The 27,931-nt window shown below is 37.2% G+C and overlaps 2 protein-coding genes across 6 annotated transcripts in view; both read right to left on the bottom strand.

Annotated features, from left to right (window-relative positions):
- Positions 1–259: 259 nt before the first annotated feature.
- On the bottom strand, positions 260–6,156 carry LOC122722403 (kinesin-like protein KIFC1). Its single transcript, XM_043953097.1, has 5 exons — positions 6,103–6,156; positions 2,038–2,412; positions 1,088–1,647; positions 430–529; positions 260–292 (listed from the first exon to the last, which is right to left on the bottom strand). The coding sequence occupies exons 1-5, from the start codon at positions 6,154–6,156 to the stop codon at positions 260–262; spliced, it is 1,122 nt and encodes a 373-aa protein (XP_043809032.1).
- Positions 6,157–11,722: 5,566 nt separating this feature from the next.
- LOC110606368 (disease resistance protein RPM1) overlaps positions 11,723–27,931 on the bottom strand; it is a 53,316-nt gene continuing 37,107 nt past the window's right edge. The window contains exons 3-7 of one of the 5 annotated variants that reach the window (XM_043953311.1): positions 16,550–16,728; positions 16,285–16,451; positions 14,518–14,584; positions 13,222–13,332; positions 11,723–12,013 (exon numbers count right to left, since the gene is read on the bottom strand). In XM_043953311.1, the coding sequence (XP_043809246.1) occupies positions 13,243–13,332; positions 14,518–14,584; positions 16,285–16,451; positions 16,550–16,728 (503 nt within the window). In that variant the 3' untranslated portion in view covers positions 11,723–12,013; positions 13,222–13,242. Of the gene's footprint in view, positions 12,014–13,221; positions 13,333–14,517; positions 14,585–15,284; positions 15,472–16,280; positions 16,480–16,549; positions 16,729–27,931 lie in introns of those variants that run through there. The other 4 variants (XR_002486504.2, XM_043953312.1, XM_043953314.1 and 1 more) reach the window with 4 other exon arrangements.

The following is a 27,931-nucleotide window of genomic DNA, read 5'->3' as shown; positions in this document are numbered from 1 at the left end:
TAGATTCATTTCTTCAAAAGATCAAGATACGAAAGCCAAAAACAAAGGCCGAGCTCCCTCCATAGAAGAACTCACAAATCCTTAGGAGGATACTAAGGCTATAATCAAAAGCCTAAATCAGTTTATTTAAAATAAATATACAAAGTCACAACGAAGAAAGAAGGACTAGAAGTCAAACACTAGCATGACAGTTGCCATCAAATGGGTACGAAATTTGATCTCTCAGACGACAGCTAAGAGCTGAACTCACAACTTAAGATTAATTTAGAGCTTCTGAATAAACATATGAAGCCTACATTACACATACGAAGAGTAAAAATACATGTCAAAGAATATGAAAAACAAAAAGGAAACTACTATTCCATTAATAACTATTACAATTTATTTCTCCGGTGAGGAAGGAGGATGAATAGTCCTTAAAGGACTTACATCAATAAGAACACCCTCACTATTTCTATTTACAGCCACCACTGAAGGAAGCTCGGAATCCTTTGGACCAGAGCTCTCAATAGTAGGGGCAATTTCTGACCTAGGATGAAGGCCTTCTTTCACAGAATCAGGATCGTCCTCCTCCGACCCTAGCTCGGATCCCTCTGAAGAAGACTCAGCTGGCCGATCTCGGTTCCTCCGGCAATCTCCTCGGGGCAAAGGGAAATCATCCTCCCCGTACAGCACTGACTCGCCATCTGAGTCCACTTCGCGCCTACGAAGCTTGGCCAAAGGAATATCAGGAGCCTGTCTAGCTTCTCTTAAACCGCGATTGTAGCCAGTTACATACATGCGGTAGGCCTTATCAAAGATAGTCTGTTTCATTTCACTAGAAGCTTTATACTCATCAAGATGTTCTTCACAAGCCTCGGCTACAAATTCCTCAAACTCAGAAGAATCTTTGTAGTCCTGAAGATGAGCTTCACAGGCCTGCTCAATTTTACCCTTTAGCTCATCAGACTCCTGATACTCCGCTATGTACTGATCGCGCTTCAGCTGAGCCTTCCCTTCGGCATACTTTACCACCTCAAGCAGGGCTAAACATTTACGTTCCAAAACTCTGACTTCATTTTTCAGCTGTTGTTGGCGAAGGTCGAACTCTTCAGCCGAGGAAGTCAAGTCTCTGATACGGTCAGAGCTTGTGCTCAACTCCTGCTCAAGGACCTGCACCCGAGCTAAGGCCATCTCTCTTTGAGCCTTTACTTCCTCCAGATGAGTCTGAAGTCCTTCGAGATCAGCCTTTAAGGCATCAAACTGGCGCTGGACTTCAGCTTTCTGGCTAACGGCCTCATCTCTCTCCTTGAGAGCCTCTATCATAGAGGACAGCTGCTCTAGCACTCCTCTACAGCGAACCTCCAAGGTAGCTGCTCTCTCATCAGCCTCCTGGAGAACATTACGAGTCCGAGACAACTCATCTTCTAAGGACGAGGTATGCTTTGCCGTCTCGGCTGTTTTCTCTTCAGCCTTTTTGAGGGCCTCCAACGCAGAATGCAATTCCACCTGGAGGGACTGGATCTGCTCCCGAGCAGCTACCAAATTGCCCCTCGCATCACTGGTGGCAGATATATTCTCCTCCAGACGTGCCTCTTCAATTCGACGATCTACGGACTCCCGGAGGGAGCGATCACGGATATCCACCTCCATAAAGAGGCCCGTCACCTAACATGAAAACGCAACCATCAGGAAAAAGAAACAAAGCAAACTGAAAGGAGGGGGGGAAAAATGACTTACCATTAGAAGCATCTCCCTAATGGACGATCCGAGCTCCTCACGAGAGCGAGATTGGAAGGATGCTTGCTCCTTGGTAAAGCTGGCTAAAAGGCCGGTCAGAGCAAGAAGGCGTGGATCCGAGGCCTCTGTGGCTCCACCAAACATTTGCTCCCTAAGAAGGTCGGCAACAGCACTGGCCGGAGACTCGGATGTAATACCCGACGTCTTTAGAGAATTGCCAGGAGAAGGCAATAACGGGTCAGCAGCAACACCTTTCCCTTTCCCAATGGGAGGAAGAGCTGGAGAAGATCCTGTTGCAACCCTGGACTTCTTCCGGACAGGAGAAGAGGCAGATTTTCCAGAAGAGGCTGGGCGCTTGCCTCCGGTCTTTGCTGGAATGCCCTCAGAACCCTCAGGTTCAGTCCTCACAGGGGCAGGGGCACTTTCACCAGAAACCTCTGGACTTTGACCCCCTAGGAGGATGATCTCCATCCCCGTCCCAGAGGTCTCCTTGTCTTCAGCAGAGGACTTAAACTTTCCCCTTGACACCTCCTCAGTAGAATGGGCAGCACCCTGTCCCACTTGTTCAGTAGACTTTGAGCTCAACCCACCACGGCTAGATGGCTGAGCTGATTTAGTGCTGTAAGAGCTCGGCTTGGAAGCTCGAGAAGAAGCTTTACCAGAAGGCCGGCTGACCTTCTCGGAGGAAGCGACCTGAGCTAGTTCTATAGCAATCTCAGTTACAGAACGCCCATCCCCGAAGGCGTCAAAAATTGCGTGCATGTTCTCCCGAGACAGTTCAAGGTTCTTGGGGAATTTGATGCCGTCCATTTTAACCTCAGAAGCTGCAAAAAATAAGAAGTTATACAGACTCAGCATATTATCTGATATTTTTAACAACGAAGAAACAGAATAGCCGGACAACGCACTATACCCGTGTCCTGGATATCCCTAAGGTTGGCCGCAAACATACACTTCTCGACATCATACTTCCTCTCAACGGAAGTCAGTCGAAGCAGCCCAACCTGCTCAATAAGACTCAATTCGGGCAGATCATTACAGCCCGGAAAGATCTCCCCCCAACTTAGGCCCACATCCCACGATCGGCAGGACCCTAGTTTCAGCTCCGCCACAAGGAAATTCTCTATCCACCCCTTTATAGAATCCTTGTAGCCCGTAAGAAGAGATAGCCCATTGCGGGGGGAAAAGTAATAGAAGTTTTGCTTCGCCCTAACCAGGCGGAAAAAAGTAACAAACAGACAGGCCGTAGGTGTGAAACCCCAACACAGACAGATAGACTCGAAACAGGACATGAATAAAATGGAATTTGGGGATAACATTCGAGGAGTTACCCCAAAGTATTCAAAGACCTCAACAAAGAAAGGGGAAAAAGGAAATGGTAGACCAAATTCTCTCTGCTTTAGGAAAAACACTATGCTACGACCCTCTTGGGGATCCACTAAACCAGGAGGGGGAGGGTAGGGAAGAACTATCCTCTCATTTGGACGAGGTGCTCGAATAAAATACAACGGAGTATCTAGAAGCCTCCGGGAGATGTAATCAGTTATATTGGAAGACGTAATACGCGACTCAAGGTTAACAACATCAGGAAGCTTTGAACTTGCCATTGAAGAACAAGGGAGCGTACCTGAGAACACAATAAGGTGAAAAACGCAAAGGGAGTCGCAGGAAGACAGAGAGCAGAAGAGAGCTAATTTCTTCGGAAGACAGAAGGAATTCGAAATGAAAGGCAATGATGAGACGGAACGTTGATCTGAACAGTTTTGTCTTGGAGCGACGCGATCATTAATTGCTCTCGAAGTTTACCCTCTCAACGGTTAAGTAATAACCGGAGAGAAGGTAAAGGGGCAAAAGGATGATCGATTGGGCTTGTCTACATCTACCAAGGGCCAGGTCCACAATGATAGCCCATCACTTAAAGGCCCAGGCAAGCCCAACTTGTTCAGACCTGATCTCCAGCCAAGACAACTTAACCCACAAGATTCATCACTTCACCAAGGTTAGACCTACTCATCACATACAATATATAAGGTTTGACTTGTTAAAACAAGGGTACCTCGGATCTATACTGAGCTGAGAGCTTAGAGTTCAACTCATCAGAAGCCGAGCTCATAGGTCGGAACAGTCCAGCTCGGACAACATGACCTGAGAGCCCGGCCAGCTAAAGGAAACCCAGAGCTCATTTTACTAAGCGAAAGACAGAGCTCTCAGGTCGGCTAGTCTAGCTCGGACAACGCACCTGAGAGCCCGGATGAAGGAGACTCAAAGCTCAATTCATCTAAGTAGAGACCAAGCTCATAGATCGGTCCGACAACCCAGTTTGGAAATACGAAAGCCCAGTTGGCTAAATAGATCCGAAGTCCGGCTCAGGAATACAGTTAGTTCAGCTCGAAAAAAAAAAAAAACAAATTTCAGTTAAAGCTACGAAGAAAAGCAGTTTCAGTACTCCATCCATGGTAGAGAAAGAACAACTCAAGTATGAACGAAAACGAGAACTTCATTAAAAGAAAAGCACATTACAGCACGTTACAAAGGCCTACACTACGGGACGAAAGACTATCCTTAAAGGATTTACATAACCATATACATCATCATCAACAATTACATCGTTATCACCTATCCTACTACTTCGGTCTTCGGTTCGGAGAAACTCTCGCAGCTCGATATGTGAGTTTGGCAGAAAGAGCTGCAGAAAGCCAAGAAGTTAATCCTCATAAGCGTTTCCCATGGATCCTCTATAGGTCGGCATTCGGTTGCCCAAGTATGATACGCGTGACAAACTCACATGTCATATGCTGTGTGTATATCACGCATAAAAAAACATGGGCTTCAGATTACGACCTCAGGAGGATCGCCGGGCTAACGTGTGAAGGTACCAGCAGAAGCTTGACTGACTGTAGCAGATCTCAGTCTCGCGTAATACTGGTACTTCACATCAACGAAACTAATAATACTGGTGCTTCACATCAAAGAAAACAACAAACCGAGCACTTGAGCCCCTTCCATCCATATCCAAAGAAGGCAGCAATGGGGGAGGTCGGCCAGAAGATCTGGGCAAAACAATTTCAGCAACTTGCCGAACGGTCCCACCCATCGACCGCCCTACCAGACGGATCCCCAAAGCAACATTCAAACTCCTTAGAGGTAACATCCACTCCTCTGAAATTTTGAATTGACTCATCTTCGTCTCAGGTACTACGAAAGAGTCCCAAAACAGAGATAAGTTAGCACAATTTTCCGTCGAGATGATAAAAGTAAGATTAAAACAAATTCCTGGGGCAACACAGCAATGTAATATCAAGCTCGCCTTCGCCCGCTTGAAGAAGGCACCAAATGGATCCTTCACAGATAAAATAAGAAAATCTCTCTGTTCCAACAAAGTGCCTGGGAATGGTAAAGAGGTGAGGTTAATATATATATCCAAAAGTTTATGTTTTGCAGGACAAGGCAGAGCCGAATTCTCAATTAATGCGGTCAGAATCCTTAGAAGATGTTCATGAGAAAAGAAAGAAAAGACATGTCCAGATAACAATGACAGGAAAGCAAAAATAATCGAGAACGTGGAGAATAAAGAAAAGTCCGAAAGAGGAAAGAGCAGATAAGATTCAGAAACTGCGCAAAGACAAAAAAATGAAAGAGTATTATAAAGACACCTGGACACGAACAGGCGCGGCCATGATGGTTCTTGATATTCACCCCCTCGGCAGTTGGAGCAATAACTCCCGAGAAGGTGAAGGGGCAATTGATGACCGCTGGATTTCTTCACCCCAGAACAGGGGCGTGACCGCAGCCAAAGGCCCATGATACAGAGGCCCACGCACTTGATACCCCCCAACAAGCCTGGCTCATTCCAGCTTCCGGGCCGGGCTCGACCAAGCTTCCTCACTCAGTCCAGTCTGATCCCTGACCAGCAGACCCCTCTCAGGCCCAGCGTCCAGCCCAACTCTTGGCCCAGCCCGGGGTCCAGAACAGTACTCACCAGACAGCCTGGCAGATCCGCTCGAACGTACGCATGAGGAGAATCAGAGGCCGTTACGCATGTAACAGGCAGCTGATACCCTAGTACACCCGAATCTGTATGGCAGAGACGCGTGGCCCAATCCTGGAGAGACCTTTACACGTCACCAGCAAGCAAGACAATGTATAAAAGAGGAGTCCCCTCCTCAGAATGTTTTAAGCTTTATTATTCAATACAAAAACCCTATTATATTGGATCTCAGATCATCAGTATTAATAAACTAATTATATTATTATATTCATTTTAAAAAGAGTCTATTTTAATTTATTTTTTTAATGGTAGAAATATGTAAAGTTTAAATTTTAAATATGCTAAAAATATTTTAATAATTTTTTTTTCAAAAGTTTTTTCAATTCAACATTTACCTCGGCAGTATTCAACATCTCGTTATCATGGAGCAAAGACAGGTTCTCCGCCATCTTCTTCCTTTTATCAATAGTAGGGAAGGGACTGCCTTCGTGGATTTTGAAGTTCTAGCATGCTTGACAGCCCTACCCTCAATGGCGATAGCACCCACAACTCTAATGGGAGAAATGTTCAAGGGAGGGACCTAGTTCCCTCATTCGAATTGCTCTCTGCTAGATAGAGCCTTAAAGGAGGCCGGCGTCTTGGGAGGGAATGATGTCCTAGAGGTTGTAGAATGGGAATCTCCCAACACTGGCACCAAAGCCAAGGAAGGTACGGTAGTACGAGCAGAGGGCAGTCTGGAAAACCTTATTGGCCACATTGTGAATGGACTTGTTAGCTTTGAAAGCAATCAAGGTGTCTTTCATGCTCTCCCTGAATAGGGTGAAGTTCTTGGGGAGCTTAATTTACCCATTGGCATGTCAGAGGTTGAAAAAGAAAAACCAATTTAATCAAAACTCAAAATAGCAAACATAAAAACACAAAGAGGAAAAATTAAAAGGTACCAACTTGATGATAATACTGTAGATTGGACATGAACATGAACTTCTCGACATCATATTTCTTCCATACAAAGGTCAGTCGAAAAAGGCAGATCTGATCTATTAGGATTAACTTAGGGAATTCATTACAGCCCTGAGGCACCTCTCCCCAGGAGAGGTTAATATCCCAACTAATTTTCGAACTCTCCTTCAGGCCAATGACAATGAAATTCTCTACCCAACCCTAAATTGAGTCCTTATACCTCTCAAATATAGGCAACTCAGCTTGGAGGCCAAAATAATGGAACCCATGGTTAGATCTAACCAAATGAAACAAAGTATAGAACAACTCGACGAAAGGGGCAAATTCCCAACATAAGCAAATGGACTCAAAATAACATATAAATAAGATAGAATTGGGGGACAACATGTGAGGGGTCACTCTAAAGGACCGAAAGACCTCGATAAAAAGGGGTAAAAGGAAATGTTAGCCCAAATTCGTCCTGTTTGACAAAAAAGACCAAATTACACTCCTGCTGAGCATCTATTAGGCCTTTCGGTGGTGGGTTAGGAAGAACTATGCGCTTGTTAGGTAAGGGAGCCCTAATATTAAATATTGAGGTATCAGTAAGGTCGCAAGAAAAATAATGAAAAAAAATGGAGTGACAGAAGAAACCAGACCGCCCACCTCGAAAATCCTAGTAGAAGCCATGAGAGGAGTGAAACGTACCTCGGATCGAAGAATCGAGATTACAGGGAAAAGAGAGTGTAAGATAGCAGAAGCAGCGCAAGAGACAAAGCAACGAGCAAAAGCGAAAATTTGAAATGGAGAAAGGCATGGAAAGGACGTTTTGACAGAATCCTCCAAGAGTCACGTGGTAATAATTACAATCTCGAAATTTACTCCCTCGTAAATCATGAAATCATTAATGAGCGGGTAAAGAGGCATTTGATGACCGTCAAACTCTATATGTCTAGGCTTGAGGCAGCCCAAATGAGAAGAACCAAGCCTGAACTCAATGAAGGCCTAATACACGGCTCTAAACCCCATACTGGTTCAGCGTCTGTCCAGACATGCCGGGTTAGATGTGAATTTGCCTGTGGGACCAAAAACCCGTTAACTTCCATAAAAAAGCAGACCCCGCAATGTTCGGGATCGTGTCCAAGTGGCGTCGAATAGAATTAAATGGCCTCCTAACGAGAGAAAATAATACAGTACCTTCGTACATATTGTCAGTGTGAATGTGACAGAGGACGGTTAAACGTTAAAAAAGATAAAAAAAATAAATAAATAAAAAGAAATAAAATAAAAATAGAAATAAACTTTACTAAAATATTTCCTCAACCTAAATCCATTCTTGAATCTCATATACACTATATTAATTATGTAATTAGCCTTGGTTGATTTTAAAGTATAAAAATACAAATTAAATGTGATTTAATATGTTATTACATAAAGGGCTAAGCGTGTTAGGGTTTGTGACATTGGGTTGTGCACAAACTGGTTGTTCTTTAATATGTTAATGCCTATTTAATATATTTTAATTATGTAGATGTTGCAACTAATTAAAACATGATTATAGAATCATACTGCCAATGACAAAAAATATATTTTTTTTCGATAATGTTAAAAATGTGATTATATTATTTTTAAAATTTATTTTATAATTAAAATATTTTAATTTAATTTATATCATAATTTAATTTACTATTTTCTATTCCGTCCCACATCGATAGATTTGAAAAAAATTGAATTATATATAATAGCTAACACGAAACTACTAAATAATTTGGGTTGACCATTTTAAACCAAGTGGCGATAGCACCCACAACTCTAATGGGAGAAATGTTCAAGGGGGAAACGATAGACTCCTTAGGAACTACCTTGGGAGTAGATGGAGCCTTAAAGGAGGCCGGCGTCTTGGGAGGGAATGATGTCCTAGAGGTTGTAGAATGGGAAGCACCAAAGCCAAGGAAGGTACGGTAGTACGAGTAGAGAGGCAAGCTCACATGCTAAAGTTGCAGTCTGGAAAACCTTCTTGGCCACATCGGCAATGGACTTGTTGGCTTTGAAAGCAATCAAGGTGTCTTTCATGCTCTCCCTAAACAGGGTGAAGTTCTTGGGGAGCTTGATTTACCCATTGGCATGTCGGAGATTGAAAAAAAAACCAATTTAATTAAAACTTAAAATAGCAGAAAAAAAACACAAAGAGAAAAAATTAAAAGGTACCAACTTGATGACAATCTCCTAGATTGGACATGAACATGCACATTTCGACAACATATTTCTTCCTTACAAAGGTGGGTCGAAGAAGGCAGATCTGATCTACTAGGATTAACTTAGGGAATTCATTACAGCCCTGAGGCACCTCTCCCCAGGAGAGGTTAATATCCCAACTAATTCTCGAGCTCACCTTCAGCTCAACGACAATAAAATTCTCTATCCAGCCCTTAATTGAGCCCTTATACCTTCCAAATATAGACAACTCAGCTCGGGGGCCAAAATAATAGAACCCACGATTAGATCTAACCAAATGAAACAAAGTATAGAACAACTCGACGGAAGGGGCAAATTCCCAACATAAGCAAATGGACTCAAAACAACACATAAATAAGATGAATTGGGGGACAACATTTGAGGGGTCACCCTAAATACCGAAAGACCTCGATGAAAAAGGGGTAAAAGGAAATGTTAGCCCGAATTTGTACTGTTTGACAAGAAAGACCAAATTACACTCCTGTTGAGCATCTATCAAGCCTTCTGGTGGTAGGTTAGGAAGAACTATGCGCTTGTTAGGCAAGGAAGCCCTAATCTTGAATATTGAGGTATCAGCAAGGTCATAAGAAAAATAATGAAAAAAAAATGGAGTGATAGAAGAAATCAGACCGCCCACCTCGGAAATCCTAGTAGAAGCCATAAGAGGAGCGAAATGTACCTCGGATTGGAGAATCGAGATTATAGGGAAGAGAGAGGGCAAGATAGCAGAAGCAGCGCAAGAGACAGAACAACAAGCAAAAGTGAAAATTTGAAATGGAGAAAGGCATGGAAAGGACGTTTTGACAGAATCCTCCAAGAATCACGTGGTAATAATTACAATCTCAAAATTTACTCCCTCGTAAATCATGAAATCATTAATGAGCGGGTAAAGGGGCATTTGATGACCGTCAAACTCCATATGTCTAGGCTTGAGGCAACCCAAATGAGAAGAACCAAGCCTGAACTCAATGAGGGCCTAATACACGGCTCTAAACCCCATACTGGTTCAGCGTCTGTCCAAACAAGCCGGGTTAGACGTGAATTTGCCTGTGGGATCCTAGTCCCAAAAACCCGTTAACTTCCATAAAAAAGCAGACCCCGCAATGTTCGGGATCGTGTCCAAGTGGCGTCGAATAGAATTAAATGACCCCCTAACGAGAGAAAATAATACAGTACCTTCGTACATATTATCAGTGTGAATGTGACAGAGGACGGTTAAACGTTAAAAAAGATAAAAAAATAAATAAATAAAAAGAAATAAAATAAAAATAGAAATAAACTTTACTAAAATATTTCCTCAACCTAGATCCATTCTTGAATCTCATATACACTATATTAATTATGTAATTAGCCTTGGTTGATTTTAAAGTATAAAAATACAAATTAATTGTGATTTAATATGTTATTACATCAAGGGCTAAGCGTGTTAGGGTTTGTGACATTGGATTGTGCACAAACTGGTTGTTCTTTAATATGTTAATGCCTATTTGATATATTTGATATATTTTAATTATGTAGATGTTGCAACTAATTAAAACATGATTATAGAATCATACTGCCAATGACCAAAAAAAAAAAAATCATTTTAAATATTGTAAAAAATGTGATTATATAATTTTTAAAATTTATTTTATAATTAAAATGTTTTAATTTACTTTTATATCACAATTTAATTTACTACATTTTAACTAATATATTTAGGTCTGTTCGATAATATTAACTGTTATAATAACGATTTCTGTCTATTCTTTTTTATTTTATTAACAAATAAACACTAATGGAATTAGTTAAAGAAAATTAATGGATTAAAATTTTATTTTTTTAAAAAACAATTATATTTAAAAAATATTTTTTAAAAAAATATTCCAGTAAAATAATTTAATTTTTTATTATTTAATTTTAATTTAAAAATAAAATATGCTAACAAATTTATATATAAAAATATTAGTAAAATTCTCATCTAATTTATATTTGAAAAATATTTTTTAAAAATATTTTTAAAAAAATATTCCAGCAGGAGATGACTTTACCTTGCAGATGTAATTAATGTAGCTTCAAATTTCAAAAAAATATATTGAGATGAATTTTACGTATACTTTTTTAGAATTTTAATAAATTTTGGATTTTCTTTGTTTGTGTTCTCTTTCAAGTTTCAGTACCAACAGATGGCAGTTCTTAGGTCAAGCATCTTTTTCCTTGTATTTTCCAATTCATCTTGCAGAAGCCAAAAATATTATCCATCTGCCATCTGCAATTTTATTATTAAAAAAATTTATTATTTAATTTTTATATTATGAAAAAATTTATTAATTGATCCGTCTATTTTAAAAGATATAATAAAACGTTTCAGACATTTCAAGAATCTATTAATGGGTCTCTCCAATAATTTTAATTGTTAGATATTACGAAAAAGGCTAAAATATCTTCAATAAAAAATAACTAATTAATAAATGTTTTAAAAATTCAAAAAATGAGTTTTTCAAAATCATATAGACTAAATAATAAATTATTTAACTGCTAAAATTAATAGAATAATTAACTAGTAAATTTTTTAAAACGTCAAGAACATTTTAATATATTTTTTAAAATATAAAGACCAATTAATAAATTTTTACATATTATAGAGTCTAAATAGTAATTTTTCTGCTGTACTCATAAAATCAGAAAAGGAATACACTAAGTGCAAATGATTATTATTTTTGCTTCCCCATTTTCCACCTCATAGGAAAAGAGCAATATTGAAGAAAAATGGGGAAAGAAAGAAAAAAAAAATCATCATACCAAGAAATAATTAATGAGATTCATGACAAGCTCAAGTTCCAGCTAGAGGAGAAGAAGAAATCAAAAGAAGAATACTGATAAAATAAGTAGAGATACTTTTTTTCCAAAAAATAAATATATAAAACTAGAATTGCGCTCATTTTGCTATAATGCTTATTTAGCTATATAGCAAATCTAAAGAATCCCTAATTTACAGGGACTGGGAGGAAAAAAGATGGATGAGATTGGATCAAATAATACAAATGGATTTACATGATGATCCTCGTAAACTTACAATTTCAGTCATCTTGTCATTAACTTGCCTTGTTAAACCCAATCTTCTTGCTTCTACTCAATATCTTTCACCGCATCCTGCATGAAATATAACAATAAAAATAATAATAAATTAAGATAACATATAATATATGATATCCCATATCAGTGGTTAGCAGAGAATTAAATAATAACCTAGCTCAAAACTATTAAATAATTTGGATAAACTATTTTAGATCCAAGTGTACAAAATTTATTTGTGTTGTTTGGAGTCGGGCCAATACAATTGATATTAAAACCATCCTGAATTAGAAAATTATGCGGAGCTAGAGGGTTAGCAATGAAAAATCTACTCGTGGGACAACGGGTTGGAATTGTCCGAAACACTAACAAACCATAATAGTTGAGAATTGTCCGAAACACTAAGAAACCATAATAGTTGAGGATCTGGTTCTGATTTAACAATAGTATTTAATATAGCACAACAGAGTTGCAACGTGATATCCCACGTCGGTTGATTAGCAAATAATTAAAGATTATATAATAATCTAGTTCAGACCTACTAAATAATTTTAATTAATCATTTAGAGAAAAATTATTTGAACCAATTGGAGTTGGGATGTTACATATAACTACTATTAATTAGAAACAAGAAACACCCAAATTTTTATTTGTTACATTTTCCCTTCCATCCCATGCACTTAAGAACTGCTGTAACTTTCCAAGAGGAAGGTCCAATAACTAGACAATAATGCGAATCTCTACAAGTTATCATCAGCTTTCTCAACAAAACTTCTAATGCTAGTTAATTATAAATTTATGCACAAAATTTTCTACAATAATGTATGTCAACTAGCCACCAGCCATAGTCCTAGAAAAAGACATGAATGCATTTGTGGAGTGTAACAAAGTCAAAGACATTGAATCTCACGTAACTAAGCCATTGGTTGTGGCAAAAGATTCTCTCAGAAAATAGAGATGCAACTAATGCCACCCCATTGGCTGGGCCATTAGCCTTTCATGGTTATTTGAGTGATAGAGCAAAAGAAATACATGAGAATGTATTGAGATGCAGATTCCAACCAAAATCAAAGAATAAAAAACTTTTTAATCATTTAATATGAATGATCACCATTGCATCTAGCTAAATAGAGCAGTCAGTGTAGAAATAACTTGAAATCATAAAACACATAGTAAAACCAGTTTCTTTGTTATTACGAACTACTGTGGGAAAGTAGCACTTGAGGCACAGAATTTGTTATTGCCTTGTTGGTAATATTGAAAGTGCTGATCAAAAACAGCCTTACCTTTGCAAGCCTTGTTACATACTACGCGGCTAAAGCTGTCGCCAATAAACCCAGCCCAAGAGTCAACAGTGAATTGTTCCCTCCAGTTAATCCAATATCAGATTCTTCTTGCTGAAACATCCATCCAGGCAAATCATCAAAGAGGAACCCAAAAAAAAAAAAGTATGAATTATGATCACCAGTAACAACATTATAAAATGATAAACCCACAAGAAAGTAGTAAATGTTCCTCTTAAAGAATTCATCAATTCGTTTCTGCTTATTGATTTGAAGTAAAGATGGTAAAAATTCATAAATTAGATAATTTTGCTGATTTTATTCAATCTGAGTAATGAACAAATGCTATTTCAGCTGGATTCTGTTCATTGATATCATTTCACGTTACAACTACAATAAACTACTAGTGAGGCAGTATTTTAATGATCAATAATGAAAATTTCAGCAAGTCAAAATTTCTAAGAATACAAGGTGCGTCACAAAGAACAAGATCAGAAGTTTAAGGAAGCAAAGAGCATGGATTTAAAACTATGATGGACAATTTTCACAGCACTAGCAAAAAGTTTCAAGATTATTCTGATGGAAAAAAAGGTTTAACAATATTTATGAGAAAATGGTGGCAAAGGAAAATAGAGGAGTCAATTATGGGACTGGACAAGTTATAAGTTAGGAATGAGAATGGTAGCAACTCATGCTGTTTTTAATTTTACAATTTTATAATTTTACAATATTTATGAGAAAATGGTGGCAACTCATGCTGATTTTTAGTTATAAGTTAAGACTAGAGGCTCCAACAAAATTAGCGCACATACAAGGTAGAACTCTATATACTTCAACCAACTTGTTAAAAAGATAGACAACAAGGTAAACCAATTTTTCCTGTTATCGAAGGGGAAATTTATTTACTTTTTATTAATTTATTTATATTTTATTTAAATAAACATATTTTTTAGTTACATTATTCAAATAAATTACTGCAGAAAGAAGGCATTAATTCTTCACCACTCCAGTGGCTGGTAGTACCATCATTACTAATACATCCCATATAGACAGTTTTAAGTAACCAAGCTACTGCTAAGATAATTATTTCTGGCATAAATATAATGCAACAAAGGAGAAAACAACGTAAATGGTAGAACCACCAAGATATAACTAATAAAACAGAATGCCTAACAAATTATTCTTCCATTACTTTCACTTCCAGGACATAAGACATAAATATCAATAGAGCATAAATAATTGAGTAGCAAAAGATAACATTTGAAATCTCGTGTGGATATCAAGAGAGGACGAACTCACAATAATTGCACGGCCAAATGCGCCAGCACTCACATATGCCCATGTTCCTGGAAGCATTCCCAACCAACTGCATGACAATAAAATCTTAATTAGTAGGAGAAATTTCAAAAAAGATTCTACAAGTAATTAGATATGGTTTATAAGGAACCCATGAGAATTTCCAAGTCCCATAAGAAAATAAGAATCATGGTATTTTGTGCATCAGATGTTAGGAATTATTATTACATTTATATTGAATCAATAAATTCCAGATACATTTTGCTAAAGTTGGAATGATATTTCAGAACTTCTAATAAGCCCATCTTTGTTTCAATTTCAGTTCAGTAATTGCACAAATCAGACTTATACGAGTATGTTATCATTGAAAAACCCATATAAGTTATTTGGCAGAAATGTTTACTCTGTTAGTATATCCTTCAGAATATCACTTTAGCATATGCATCACACACACACACACACAAAGAGAGAGGAAAAAGAAAAAGACATGTCAACTCAGTCCACCAACAGTACACAGAGTGACAACAAGGCCAGACACAGCATAAAAACGTTATCGCCTTTCATATGCTAGTACACATTAAATGCAATCAACAAGTCGTATCGTATCCCCAAAAATTCTAGCGAAAAGCATAGAAAGTATGCATGTCCACAAACAAATGGATCCTATAAGAAGGGCATCAAGCACAAACAACTAAAGGGGACATCTCATAAAATATTTCCAATAGGAAATCAACTTCATAACTAGCAACAACAATGGGATAAAGGCAAACCTTCCCAGAACATATGGGACAAACTTAACAGATGTCAATCCATACAAATAATTCCAAGGGAAAATGGAAGCAAAGGGCTCAAACGAAGAAGGGTAACAACTCTGAATCCATTTTCACCGATTGCTTTATCAATGGCAAGAAACTTTTTATTTCCTTCAACCAGTTTAAGGATCCGTTTTGTAATAAAAAGCTTCTATAGCACCAACCATTGACTTCCTGATTATAATGACAATGATTCTTGTCCACATAAGCCAAATGGTTTTTTTTTTCAGCTCAGCTGCAGGTGAGCTGTATCCATTACTTTAATATTGCTTCTATTGTTTGAAGAAAGTTCAATTTCTTTGCTTATAAGCTTCCTTTGAAGAAAGATTTAAGAGCATTAGTTTGCCGTATGAACAAAGGCCTATCTACACCTCCAAATGATCTCTTAGTTCTTTTTTAACTATAAGTTGCCTCTGTGAATCAGTAACTCGAATTGCACGGTGATTTAGATACGTATCCCCCAAAATAGCATATCTACAAAATTCAACTAATTGTGATTTTGTGAGGTTGTACTTACATAAACAGTTAACGATTCTCAAATGACCATTATAATATACTGGAGAGGCGCAACAAGTTTGTTGACACAAGGTGGATGAACAGACATGGAGAATTCAATACTATGCTCAGCCAAAGACTTAGAAAAATAGACTGCAATAAACAAATCTCAACTTGAATAGATTCTTCAAGAAAAAAGGAAAAGAAAAAGAGTTTGTAGATTAGCAGAATTGGTCATATCACAGAACATTCTTTTTCATTGATTTTAAATAATCAGAATATTCACCTACTAACAATAAATTAACTGAATTAACAGGTTTTCAATCTATTAAAGATTCAAAGTCAATAGTAGCACTATTGGCCTAATAATCTAGGTTTTCATTCAATGAAAAGCCCAAATGGATATAATAAAATTTTAACATCAAAAATCAAAACGAAATCAATCTGCTTACAACAAAATTACCTCTCTTTACGGCCCTTCGCGGCCGCCTGAAACATGGAAGATTCCCGTAAAAACTTTCTCCTTCTCCTCCATATGGCATTGGAGCGAAACACCGATAGCGCGTATTGGTAAGGGATTTCACCGCTGTCGTGGATGGAATCACCGAGAATATCAGAAACTTCATCTAGCTTCGAACAGAAAATTTAAAACAATGTCCTAGTTCATCAGTAGACGAGTTAAAATACAATTATCAACACGTGAATTAATACACTTATGAGCAAAATACCTCTTGCCATGAAGCTTTTCGGACGGCGTAATGGTGTCGCCGCCGGTAGTCCGTTGAGTAGGTTTCGCTGCCGTGAACTTTGAGCCTCACACGAAGAAAGCTGATGCAATTGTGAACAGATGCGACGCCGTTTGAAACAACAGATATATGAATAAATGTGCAAAACGATGTCGTTGCTACTGAAGTAACCAAAAGACAACCGTCAAGGCGGGAAGAAAAACTGAAGGAACACGTGAACCAATAGGAAGAAAGTCCTAATAAGTCCCTGTACTTTTAAGAATGAACCAATAAAGTCCAAAACTTAACTTTTAGGCTAATAACCTACCGATACAAAAGAATAAATAAAGAAAAAACACCGGCCATCAAGGAAAAACAATCTCCTTGACAAAAACCTATGAAAAAAATATAGCAAAAGAAATAAAAAAAACTTATAGCCGCTCTTAATCTGAAATCCAAAAAGAATATGGTTTTGTGTGTAGGGGTCACACTCTTTTTTTTATTTATTTTTTCTTTATTCTCCAGTGACACATAGCCACCACTCTTGTCATACAGAATCGTACGTACGGACGCGATCATTTAATTCTCTTCCGATGCCCGTTTTAATAGGGCTGCGGCATAATTAAGTCTACTTTCCTACTCGTCACATCAAACAATGTAGGTTTCTTTCTATCAGGTCCGACCCCTCGATCAACCTATTCTACTGTAGTTGCGGATTGAATGGTGTGTTGATGGGTCATCTTATTTAGTAGACTCTAATGAACTTTGGACCTTTCTATTTTTTCAGAACTCGATCTCAGTTTACGTACAAGAAAAACCTAGCAGTCATCAAATCTTACTATAAAACATCTCCCTCTCTATGGCAATTTCCTTGAATAAATTCCACATTATGTTGTATTTCATGTATCTTAATCTGCCTCCAATAATCACAATTTTCAATACCTCACAATTCATACGATTCATTTTATGAAAAAAATTCAAATAAATTTTTATAAAATATTTTTTAAAATTAAAAAATATAAAACTCTTTCCTTTCAAATAAAAAAATTAATTAAATTAAATCTTGTAAAATTTTTAATTACAAATAAAAGATAATAATGAAAAATTATTCCACAGATATCTCTATTTATTGGGACAGAAGCACATTTTCCTATGTATCCCTTCTTCCGTAGAAGACATTCCATACAAATGAAGTAGAAGAGTTTAATTCTCACTCTTTGTTTGAGCAACCTTCACATAGTGATCAATTTGTTCAACCTAAAGAGACCAATGCAAGATTATTTCTGCTTGGGATAGGTTATTGTTTAATTTTAATTTAAAAATTAAAATATATTATAAATTCATATATAGAGATCTTAATAAAAATCTTAAAATATAAAAATGACTTAATTTTTTTTCTTTAATTCAGAGTCTAATAGAGAGGTACTAAAGAATTTGAGAAGCTTACCATCTCCTCATAGCATATACAGATTAAAAACCTAATTAAAGAACAAGCAGACAACCATTGAATAATGTTTTAAGCTTAGCAAAGCCACAGCAGAAATGGAGATTTTCTCTGATCAAGGCATTTACTAATTCAAGCGTTGCCAAATTGGGTAGTGCTGCTAAGTGGGGGAGTGGATCTTCCTTCAATCTAGACCAATGTAACCACAAATATGTTAAGTATTGAAGTGAGCAAAACCAATGCAGTAACCTTTCCAATTTCCCAAACAAAAAAAAGCTTCTGAAGCTGTGGTGGGGGTGATTGCAATGCATTAATCCGAAGTTGCTCAATTCATTATTCACCATCAGATATAGCAGTTTCAAGTTCTGGATTGAAGAGCATAGGTCCAGTTCATGAGCTTCTTTCACATTTGAAATGCTCATTCGGCTGAGTTGGGTCATACTGCCAAGTTGCCTTATTATGTCGCCTTTGGCTTCAATGTAAATCATGTCTTGCAATTTCTTCAATTTGCTAATTCCAAATGGCACTTGCACCCCCTTGAAAAGTTCAAAGTTACGGTTGCCTGCAAGATACTTACTAGACATAACAAGATGATGCAAATTCTGCAACTCAGCTACTTAATTCACTTGGAAGTTCTTTTATATTTGTGTCTCTAATGTCTAACAACTCAAGGTTTCAGACTTTTCCGACAGATTTTGGTAAGGTTGTAAATTTATCAAACTGTTCGTGAGCTATTCGGGTTCGACTCGATAAAAACTCGACCGGTCTCCACTCGATTTCTAAACAAGCCAAAGTGGAACTTAATTTTTAGCCTTTTAGTAAACGAGCCAAATTTGGGCTCCATAGTACTCAACTCGTTAAAACTCATGAGTTTGGCTCGTTTTTGAGTTCATAAGCAAGCTCGTGATCAGACTCGTTAAGCATACTGAAATTAATATTATAAGAGAAATAAACTCAAATCTTATATATATTTTTATGAGCCAAATCTAAATTTTTTAAAGTTTAGGTCTATATAGTTTAATTACACTCTTAAAACTTGCATATATTTGGATTCTTAATATTTAAAAGTTCATTTTTATAAGTTTACGAGCTAATTTGTATATATACATAACTAAAATTATTTAATCTTAAATTTATTAATTTTAAATTAAAATTTATTATATATATAAATAAATTTAATTATTCGTGAATTATTTGAAATTAAACTCAATAAAAACTTGACTCGCCTAAATTCGTTTACTAAACAAATAAAATTTGAATTTATTAATACTCGGTTCGAGTTCGAAATGATTAAAACTCGAGCTCGGTCTCGAAAAGATTTTAGCGAACCAAACTTGAATTCTTTAAAATTCGACTCAACTCGATTCGTTTATATCTTAAATTTTGAAAGTTTTGCAGCTTAATCTTTCCGATAGATTTTTGCTCTTCCTCTTATTCCATGTTTTCATAGTAGATAAATTCAGTGATTTCAATTCTCATTCAAACTTTCAATTGAACAATGTATTACATAAAAAAAATATTTCAATATGATAAATTTACTTTATTATTTTATTAATCTTTATTTTTTTTGTTAATTTAATTTTACTTATTATTATTTTTCAATTGTATGATATTATACCATATAATTTAGCTATTTGTAATTTATTTATTTTTTTAATTATGTTAGGATTAGATGTAATACTTTGATCTCCATTACTTTTTATCATTAATTATACCATAATGATAAACTATAATATTTGTAATGTTATATTCACTAGAGAGATTTTGTTATAATTTTTAAATTGATAAAACAATTATAGTTTGATGTCTATATATATATATATATATTTATACGTTTATAGGGTTGCTGATGCATATATAATATTAGCCATGTTGCGATGATATTTTTTTAAATATATTAAAATATTATTTTTTTAACCACTATATTATATATATTTACTGTAATATAGTTAAATTTAAAATTATTATACTAAATATATACATAATATTGTAGAGGTTCGCATTTAAAGTTAATATAGAATTTCTTAAAAAATAAGGAACTGATTTTCTATCTTAAAACATACGGAGGTGATGAAAACACAAAAAGAATAAGTATAACATAACAACTTGATATTCGGTAATAAAAAGTTTAGAATCCGAACTTTTTAAGAACTAATTCAATATTTATGTCGTTAATAAAAATTTTAAATCTTCTAAATATTTTGAATAGAACACGACAAGATCTTTTCCATATATCGGTATTTTATTTATAAAGCAACTTGGGATTATTTTAAAGTTTTAAATTTTATTGGATCAATGGTGGGTCTAGCATTTAATTGCTTTTTTGTAGGTGTAATCTTTTGATTCTAACCAACAAACGATTTTTAAGCCGTCAATAACTTGAGAAGCTACATGTTATTTTGTATCTTTTAAATTTTGCATGCTTATTTCAGTCCGTTCTGAAATAAATTTGGTATTATCAATGTGAAAAAATAATTTTTACAAAAAAAATAGTCTTCAAATGGTAGTACATAATAGCAAGCTTAAACTTCTGGCATATCAAAATGTTCGAGCAGTTATAAAAGCAAACAGGCAAATTCTAATATGTATTTTCTAAGAAAATATATAAGAGAATTTCAAATAAGTATAAACCGAATAAATTATACTATTTTAAAATTAATTCTTAAAAAAAAGGATAAATATATTTTTTTTTCAAAATCAATTCTAATATCCTTAAGTCTTAAATTATTATTTTTTTTTCAAAATCAATTCTTCCAAAAAAAAGGCAAAATGATGGTTTTCAACACTAATAATAATGGTTTAAAATAAAATTAAGAAAATAATTAGGAAATAAGTTTTAAAATAAAATTAAAATATCAAATTAAAAATAAAAGTTCAACTTAGTTAATTTAGTTAAAAAATAATTAAGAAAATGTAAATAAATTAATCACTATTTAAATTTTAAAAAATTAAAAATTATGTTAAAAAAACTGTGAATCAAATATGCTCATATTTTTGTTCGAGTTGTCTTTCTTGATAAGTTCCGACGAATGGAGTTATTATCCTCCATCTCTTCTCTTTAATGTATTAGCTCATGATCTTTATTAGTATATAAATATCTTTTAATTTAAAAAATATAATTAGTTATCGTGCATAGCAAAACATCACAAATAAATATTATAAAATTATTATTTTTAACAAAATAATAGTTAATATGCACTATTAATTAGGGTTAGCAGTATTCCGTTCAAATAAAAAAAATCAGCTAAATCAAATTAATTTAAAAATTTAATTTAATTTTTTATTTATTTTAATTCGGTTTGGTTTTGTTACATTCCAAAACCTATAGATAGAAATAGAGCAACTATTAGATTTAAATTGTATCATACCAAGTTAGAGTAATTAGCTTCATGGGAGATGCTGGCTTAACCTCGAGCTAAATAGGGGATGTGCTAGCTTATCCATAGCCGCTTGACACACAATTTGCCTATAGGTAAAACCCTAAAAGTTGTGTTTAAAGGTTCAACTTGTATTTCATATAGAGTTATACATCCAAAGATAGAGTAAAATAAGAACTATCAGTAATAGTATTTTAATATCTTTAACCTGTATTAACTGAATTATAGAAAGCTCAAATGAGAAAATAGACATATCTTAAAATAAAGCATCTAATGTGATAAGCAGGTCGGAATCAAGTTACTATCGGAAAGTGCTTAAGGGTTTCCCGACATACTAGCTTGAGGTGCTTATTAAAACCGATGTACTTACCTAAATGAAATGAAGTTGTAAATGATAAAAGTGTAAGTTTAGTAGGTCAATCTATGAATATTGAAAGTTTAAAAACTAAATTGAAACATGTGGAAAAGTTTAGTAGGTCAAAGTGTGAATATGGAAAGTTTAAAAATAAATTCCAAGTTTGGCCTCCATCTTTTTCTACTTTTACACCTAACCCACCATGTGACACCTAGCCATACATGAAAACATGACTAAGCATGAAAGAAAAGGGTTGTCTTCCATTTGCTCCATGCTTGCCGTACCTACACCAAAACGAAAGGAAAATCATTTTGCCTTCTTATTTTCTATTTCCACCATATTTCTCCATAAAGACAAAATCTCCATTCATGCAAAATCCTTTCCTAAGTGAAATAACCAGCAAAGAAATCATAGAGAATGAGAGAAGTTTAGGTGCTTAAGTGGTAAGTGATAGAAATTGAAAATTAGATTAGGCAAACATATTCTTTAATGTTTTCAATCAATTATATATTGTTAAATGAATTAAAACTCATGTTTTTCTTATTCTTTGTAAAGAACAAATTCAAAAGGAGGAAAGTATATCAAAGGGAAAAAGGCAAGGAAAAATAGTAAATAAGGTGTATCTAAAGTTTTTGAAAAGAATTGTGCAAAACGTTTGGTGTTTGTATGAATTTTTGTTTTTCCTTTGATTTTCTCATGAATATGCAAAATTAGGTATTGGTTTTAGTTGCTGGAAATGTTCTCTTGATAGTATGGATTTGTGATATGAATGTTGAAACGATGATTGGAAGGCTTAAAGCACATAGATACAACATGGGAGGCAAAAACACAAAATTGACAGAATAGGTTCCAACAGGACTGCCTGTGGTGGAAGCCTCATAACTTATTGTGTAATTATTGAAATTAAGCCTAACATATACCAAATGAAAGCTAAGACAAAAAAGCTAAAAATTTTCTGAATTGACCAAATTTTGAATTTGTACCTAATTATATGCAAATTGCTAGTGAACCTAAACTGGTCATAGGGGATTGTGCATCCGGAACAGTCTGTATCACTTAGACCATAACCAATTATTTACTCATTGAAATGAATTAAGGCTAGTGCCAAATGAACCCTGATAAGTATACCTAAAACTTTGTACAAGAAAGTTAAGCTTGAATCTGTATGCATATAACGGTCAGCTGCTTGAGCTGCCTGCTTGCGGATTTGCAGCACAAATCCATCCCACATCTGTAATACCCGGCTTGAGTCCGGCATCGGAATTCCTGTAGATCGGTGGAATCTCGAGTGTCGGAACCCTCAAGAAGGGTAATACATATGTTTACATGTGTTTTTAAGAGTTTTGAAAGGTTTAAAGTGTTAAAGGAATTGAGTTTTGAAAGAAAAGCAACAAGGGAGAAATGCAAAGGTTCAGCCGCCGAAGGTCACTTTCGGCCGCCGAACATTGCATGGTTTCGGATTCACGTTCGGCTGCCGAAGGTGGTCTGGCCAGCCACCTATTTAAGGGCCAAAGGTCGGTGGAGGGAGGATATTTCTCCTCCACTTGCAGCCAGAGGTGAGTTCCAACCTCTCCCATGTTGACTTTCATGTTTTTCATGTTTTTCATCAAATCTTTCAAGGGTTGTAAGAGTTTTGGTGTATTTTGAAGGTTTTGAGCAAAATAACCAAGTTTTGAAGTTTGGAGCTTTGAGAGAGGATTTCTCCATATCTCCACGTTAGGATCCTTCATCCTCAAGTTTTTTAAGAGGTAAGTGAAGATCCTGAGCTTCTTTGCTGATTTTTAAAGGTTTTATGAAGTTTGTATGGGTAGTATACATGTTTAGGTTTAGATGAGGTTTTTGGTGATCTTTGGTGTTTAAGCATGTTGAAGTGTTATGTGCTATGTTTGTTTGGGGTTTAGGGTAGGTTTAGACCCCTTTATGCATGTTTTATGGTATATGCTAGTTGGGAGTAGTTGCTATGCATGTTGGGTAAATTTTTGGGTGAGTTTGCATGAAACAGAGCAGGGTTCTGTCCTCTGGACAAAACCAGGTTCAGCCGCCGAAGGGAGGTTCGGCCGCCGAACCCCTTGTGGAGGCAGTTTCGGCTGCCAAAGCTTGCCCCCGAAAGCTAGGCTTTCGGTTTAGAAAGGGACTTTCGGCCGCCGAAAGAGGGAGTTCGGCCGCCGAAAGTGTGTGAGTTTCGTCTCTGGACGAGACCTTCGGCCGCCGAAGGTGCCGCCGAACATGCATGAGTTTCGTCTCTGGAGGGGGGTTTCGGCCGCCGAACCTGCCGCCGAAAGTGCCCTGTAATACCCGGCTAGACTCCGGTATCAGAATTCCTACCGTCCGGTGGAATCTCGGATGTCGAAAACCTCTAGAAGGGTAAAAGTATGTCGTTATGAAATGTTTTCATATTTTTAATGATTTTAAGTATGAAATTTAATGAGTTTTTACATGAAAAGTCTTTGGAGGAAAACTCAGGTTCGGCCGCCGAAAGTCAAGTTCGGCCGCCGAACATGCATGCGTTTTGGAGGCACGTTAGGCCCCCGAAAGCATAAGTGAGGGAAGTCCAGGTTCGGCCGCCGAACCTCATGTTCGGCCGCCGAACATGACATGCATGCGGAGGCACATTCGGCCCCCGAACGTGGTCTGGCCAGCCACTATAAAAGGGTCCTTTAGCCGAAAACGGGCGAGTTTTTCCCCATTTTCGGCCAAGGTGAGCTTCCCGCCGTCCCTCACCCATTTATGATGTTCTTCCTCTAAATCTTTCAAGATTTTCACTTGTTTTCCCTTGGTTTTGAAGATTTAAGCTTTTGAAACAAGTTTTGGAGCTTTGGGAACTCAGGAGCTCATTTTCGTGGATCTCCAAGTTTAGGTCGTCTCCCTCTCGATCTTCAAGAGGTAAGAACCGATCTTAAGCTCCTTAGGTGTTTTAAATAAGTTTTATGCAAGATCTATGGGTAGAAATGCATGTTAGGGTATATATTGAGTTTATGAGTTTTGATGCTTTGATGAACAATGTAGCTTGTTTTTGTGTGTTTGAAGTGTTGTAGTTGGGGTATATGATAGCTTGAGACCCCTAGGTGTAATGTATGTGAGGTATGCATGTTTTAGAACTAGTTTTTACATGATTTGAGCTTGGGAGGCGAAATGGGCATAGAAGAGCTGAGTTTCTGCCCTTCGGGAGAAGCTCAGGTTCGGCCGCCGAAGTGACTTTCGGCCGCCGAACCCTCTTTCGTGGAGGCAGCATTCGGCTGCCGAAGTTGCCCCCGAAAAGAGACTTTCGTCTCTGTCTGGGACTTTCGGCCGCCGAAGGTGCTGCCGAAAGTGCCTGACTTTCGGATCTGTCCAGGACTTTCGGCCGCCGAAGGTGCCGCCGAAAGTGCCCTGTTCAGCCATTTCATGCATATTTCTATGTGATGTTTTCATGATGTTCTAGGGGGTTTTTGGGGAGTATTTTAGAGTCATGTTTATGTATGTTCGGTCCCTCATTTGAGTCCACCTGTGTAGGTTCGGACCCGAGAAATCAGGGACCCCAGCAGTGATATAGCTGCTTCAGAGTCTGTTGAGCTTCAGCTAAGAGGTGAGTGGAATGAACCTTAAGTTTTTAAATAAATGAAATATAACTTTTTGGAGCATGTTCATGCATCATATATGCCATGTGATATTTTAGGTTGTTTGCATTAGTATTCACGAATATGTTGCATTGCATAATATGATGTGGATGCGGATTGGCTATTGGATGATCCTCTAGTCCTCCTATGGTATGATATGATGATGATACGGTACGGATTGCCAGTGAGGCCCATTCTACGCCCCTGGACTATGTTAAGAGAAAGACCAGTGAGGCCCATTCTACGCCCCTGGCATATTGGAATGTTATGTTATGTTATGTATGTAAGAGAAAGACCAGTGAGGCCCATTCTACGCCCCTGGCACGATTGGACTATGTTGAGGACTATAGGTGACAATGCCATCCTTATGTGATATGTTTGTGATGTGTTGCATTTCATGGAAGCATGAAATATTTTAATATATGTTTTCTCTATTCTGCTCACTGGGCTCTTTAGCTCACCCCTCTCCCCTAACCCCAGATGTGCAGGTACAGGGTAGACCAGGAGGTTAGCCAGAGTATGAAGCAATGTTATGTAATAGTTAGATTGTGGACATGACAATTGTATTATGATGTAATGTAAAAGAGTTTTAAGTTATGTTATGTAATTTGAATATTGAGGATAGAGTTGTGCTTGACCAATACAGATTGTTAATCCCACTTGTATGTACATGGTCTTTATGATATGAGATATGAGGTTATGTTTCGGCCAAGCTTATGTATGATGAGATACCCCATTGGGGCATTTGATGAGGGCTCCAGTGGAGGTTTATGTTATGCTTATGTTTAAGTAAAGGTTGAGCTTGGTTGTCATATGAGTATGTTTACAGGTTTATGCGTTTTGTTGATCATGTATGGGATTTACAGGTTTACAGGTTATATGTTAGGCTTGCTACGGGTCCCGGCGGCCTTACGCCGATCTGGACCCTAGCGCCGGTAGCGGTCCGATTTTCGGGTCGTTACATGCCCTGTCCAGCCTTCTTTTGCATGTTTTATGTGATTGTTTTAGGATCTTTTAGAGGGCTTTTGGGGAGTTTCTTAGAGATGTTCTTGAGTTAGTTTGGTCCCTCATTTGAGTCCACCTGTGTAGGAACGGACCAGAGGAATCAGGGAGGTCAGCAGTGAGTACAGTGTTGGAACCTGCAGAGTTAGCACAGAGTCAGCCAGAGGTGAGTGGAACTAACTTTAATGTTTTAATATGAGAAATGGATATTTTTATCATGTTTCATGCATCATGACTATGCTTTAGGCTGAGTGCATTAGTGAACACGAATATGACGCATTGCATCTATCCTTATACTTGGCATGGCTCCTTGTACATTGCTTTTGGTGAGGCAGTACGGACTTTATGAGGATTCAATAGCCCTCGGAGGAAAGACCTGGAACAGCCCTACGGGGACCAGGCACATGGTACCTCAGTACCCCAGATGAGATGTAGTCCTAAGAGCTCCTTTGTGGGCTGGACATAGATAGAGGGAATTTTGATCCGTCCGACTGAGATTATGTGATTACTTGTGATGTGATGCATTCCATGAGAGCATGTTTTATCACCTGTTATTTTATTACTGTTCTACTCACTGGGCTATTGTAGCTCACTCCTCTCCCCTAACCCCAGTTTTGCAGGTTCAGAGTTCAGAGGGAAGTCAGCAGGGTACAAGAAGAGTTAATAGTTTGTAATAGCTAGTGTGGACATGAAAATGTAAAGAGATAGTGTTTATGTACAGTGTATAGAATGGTGCTTGATTATAAGAGTTGTTATCCCTTGTTGTATATACATGATCTTTTTATGTAAATGTTTTATGTTGTATGTATGGTAAAACCATGCTTAACATAGATGAGTTTAGCCGCCTTGAGCATAGATGAGAGCTCTGGCAGGCGTTTTTCAGTGCAGTGATAGTATGTGCACAGGTTAAGCCTTGGTACAGGCAACGCTTTTATGTTTTTACAGAAAATATTTGATCATGTATGGGATTTCACAGGTACACAGACAGTATAGCAGGCTTACTACGGGTCCCGGCGGCCTTAAGCCGATCTGGATCCTAGTGCCGGTAGCAGTTCGGTTTCGGGGCTGTTACAGATTGGTATTAGAGCCCTAGGTTCACATGGTCGGACCTATATAGAGACAGAGTTGGGCTCATAGAGGTTTTAGTCAGTGAAGCACCATAGGGAAACATGTCCACTAGGATAGGATGTCAGTCCTGTCTATATGATGCTGTGGAATGCCATGATTTATGCATGTGCATTTTTATATGTGATGTATGATGTATGCTTATGTGCTCTGTTATGTGTTGTTTTCCAGAGAGTTAAGATGCGAGGAACTCGTCGATCCGCGAGATTGACTGGAGTCCCACCTGAAAGTGAGGATACAGCTGCTCGTCCACCTGCATTGCCAAGGGCAAGATCGCACAGGTCAAGCAGGGAAGGAACGTCACGAGACCCTAGAAGGTCTTCTGACGAGAGCAGAAGAGGAGTAAGCAGAGGGGGAAGATCAGGAGAAGAAAGAGGTGTGATGGAGGGTGATCAGAGTAGAGATGTAAGCATGGGTGTTGGAAGGTCGGAAGAAGGTATGGGGGAGTCCCAGGGAGGCGCACAGGCCTCGGGGTTTGGTTATCCA

This window comes from Manihot esculenta, chromosome 18 (genome assembly GCF_001659605.2).
Source record: "Manihot esculenta cultivar AM560-2 chromosome 18, M.esculenta_v8, whole genome shotgun sequence".
NCBI lineage: Eukaryota > Viridiplantae > Streptophyta > Magnoliopsida > Malpighiales > Euphorbiaceae > Manihot > Manihot esculenta.
The sequence above is the reverse complement of the archived record's forward strand: the minus strand, read 5'-3'. Positions and strand labels throughout refer to the sequence as shown.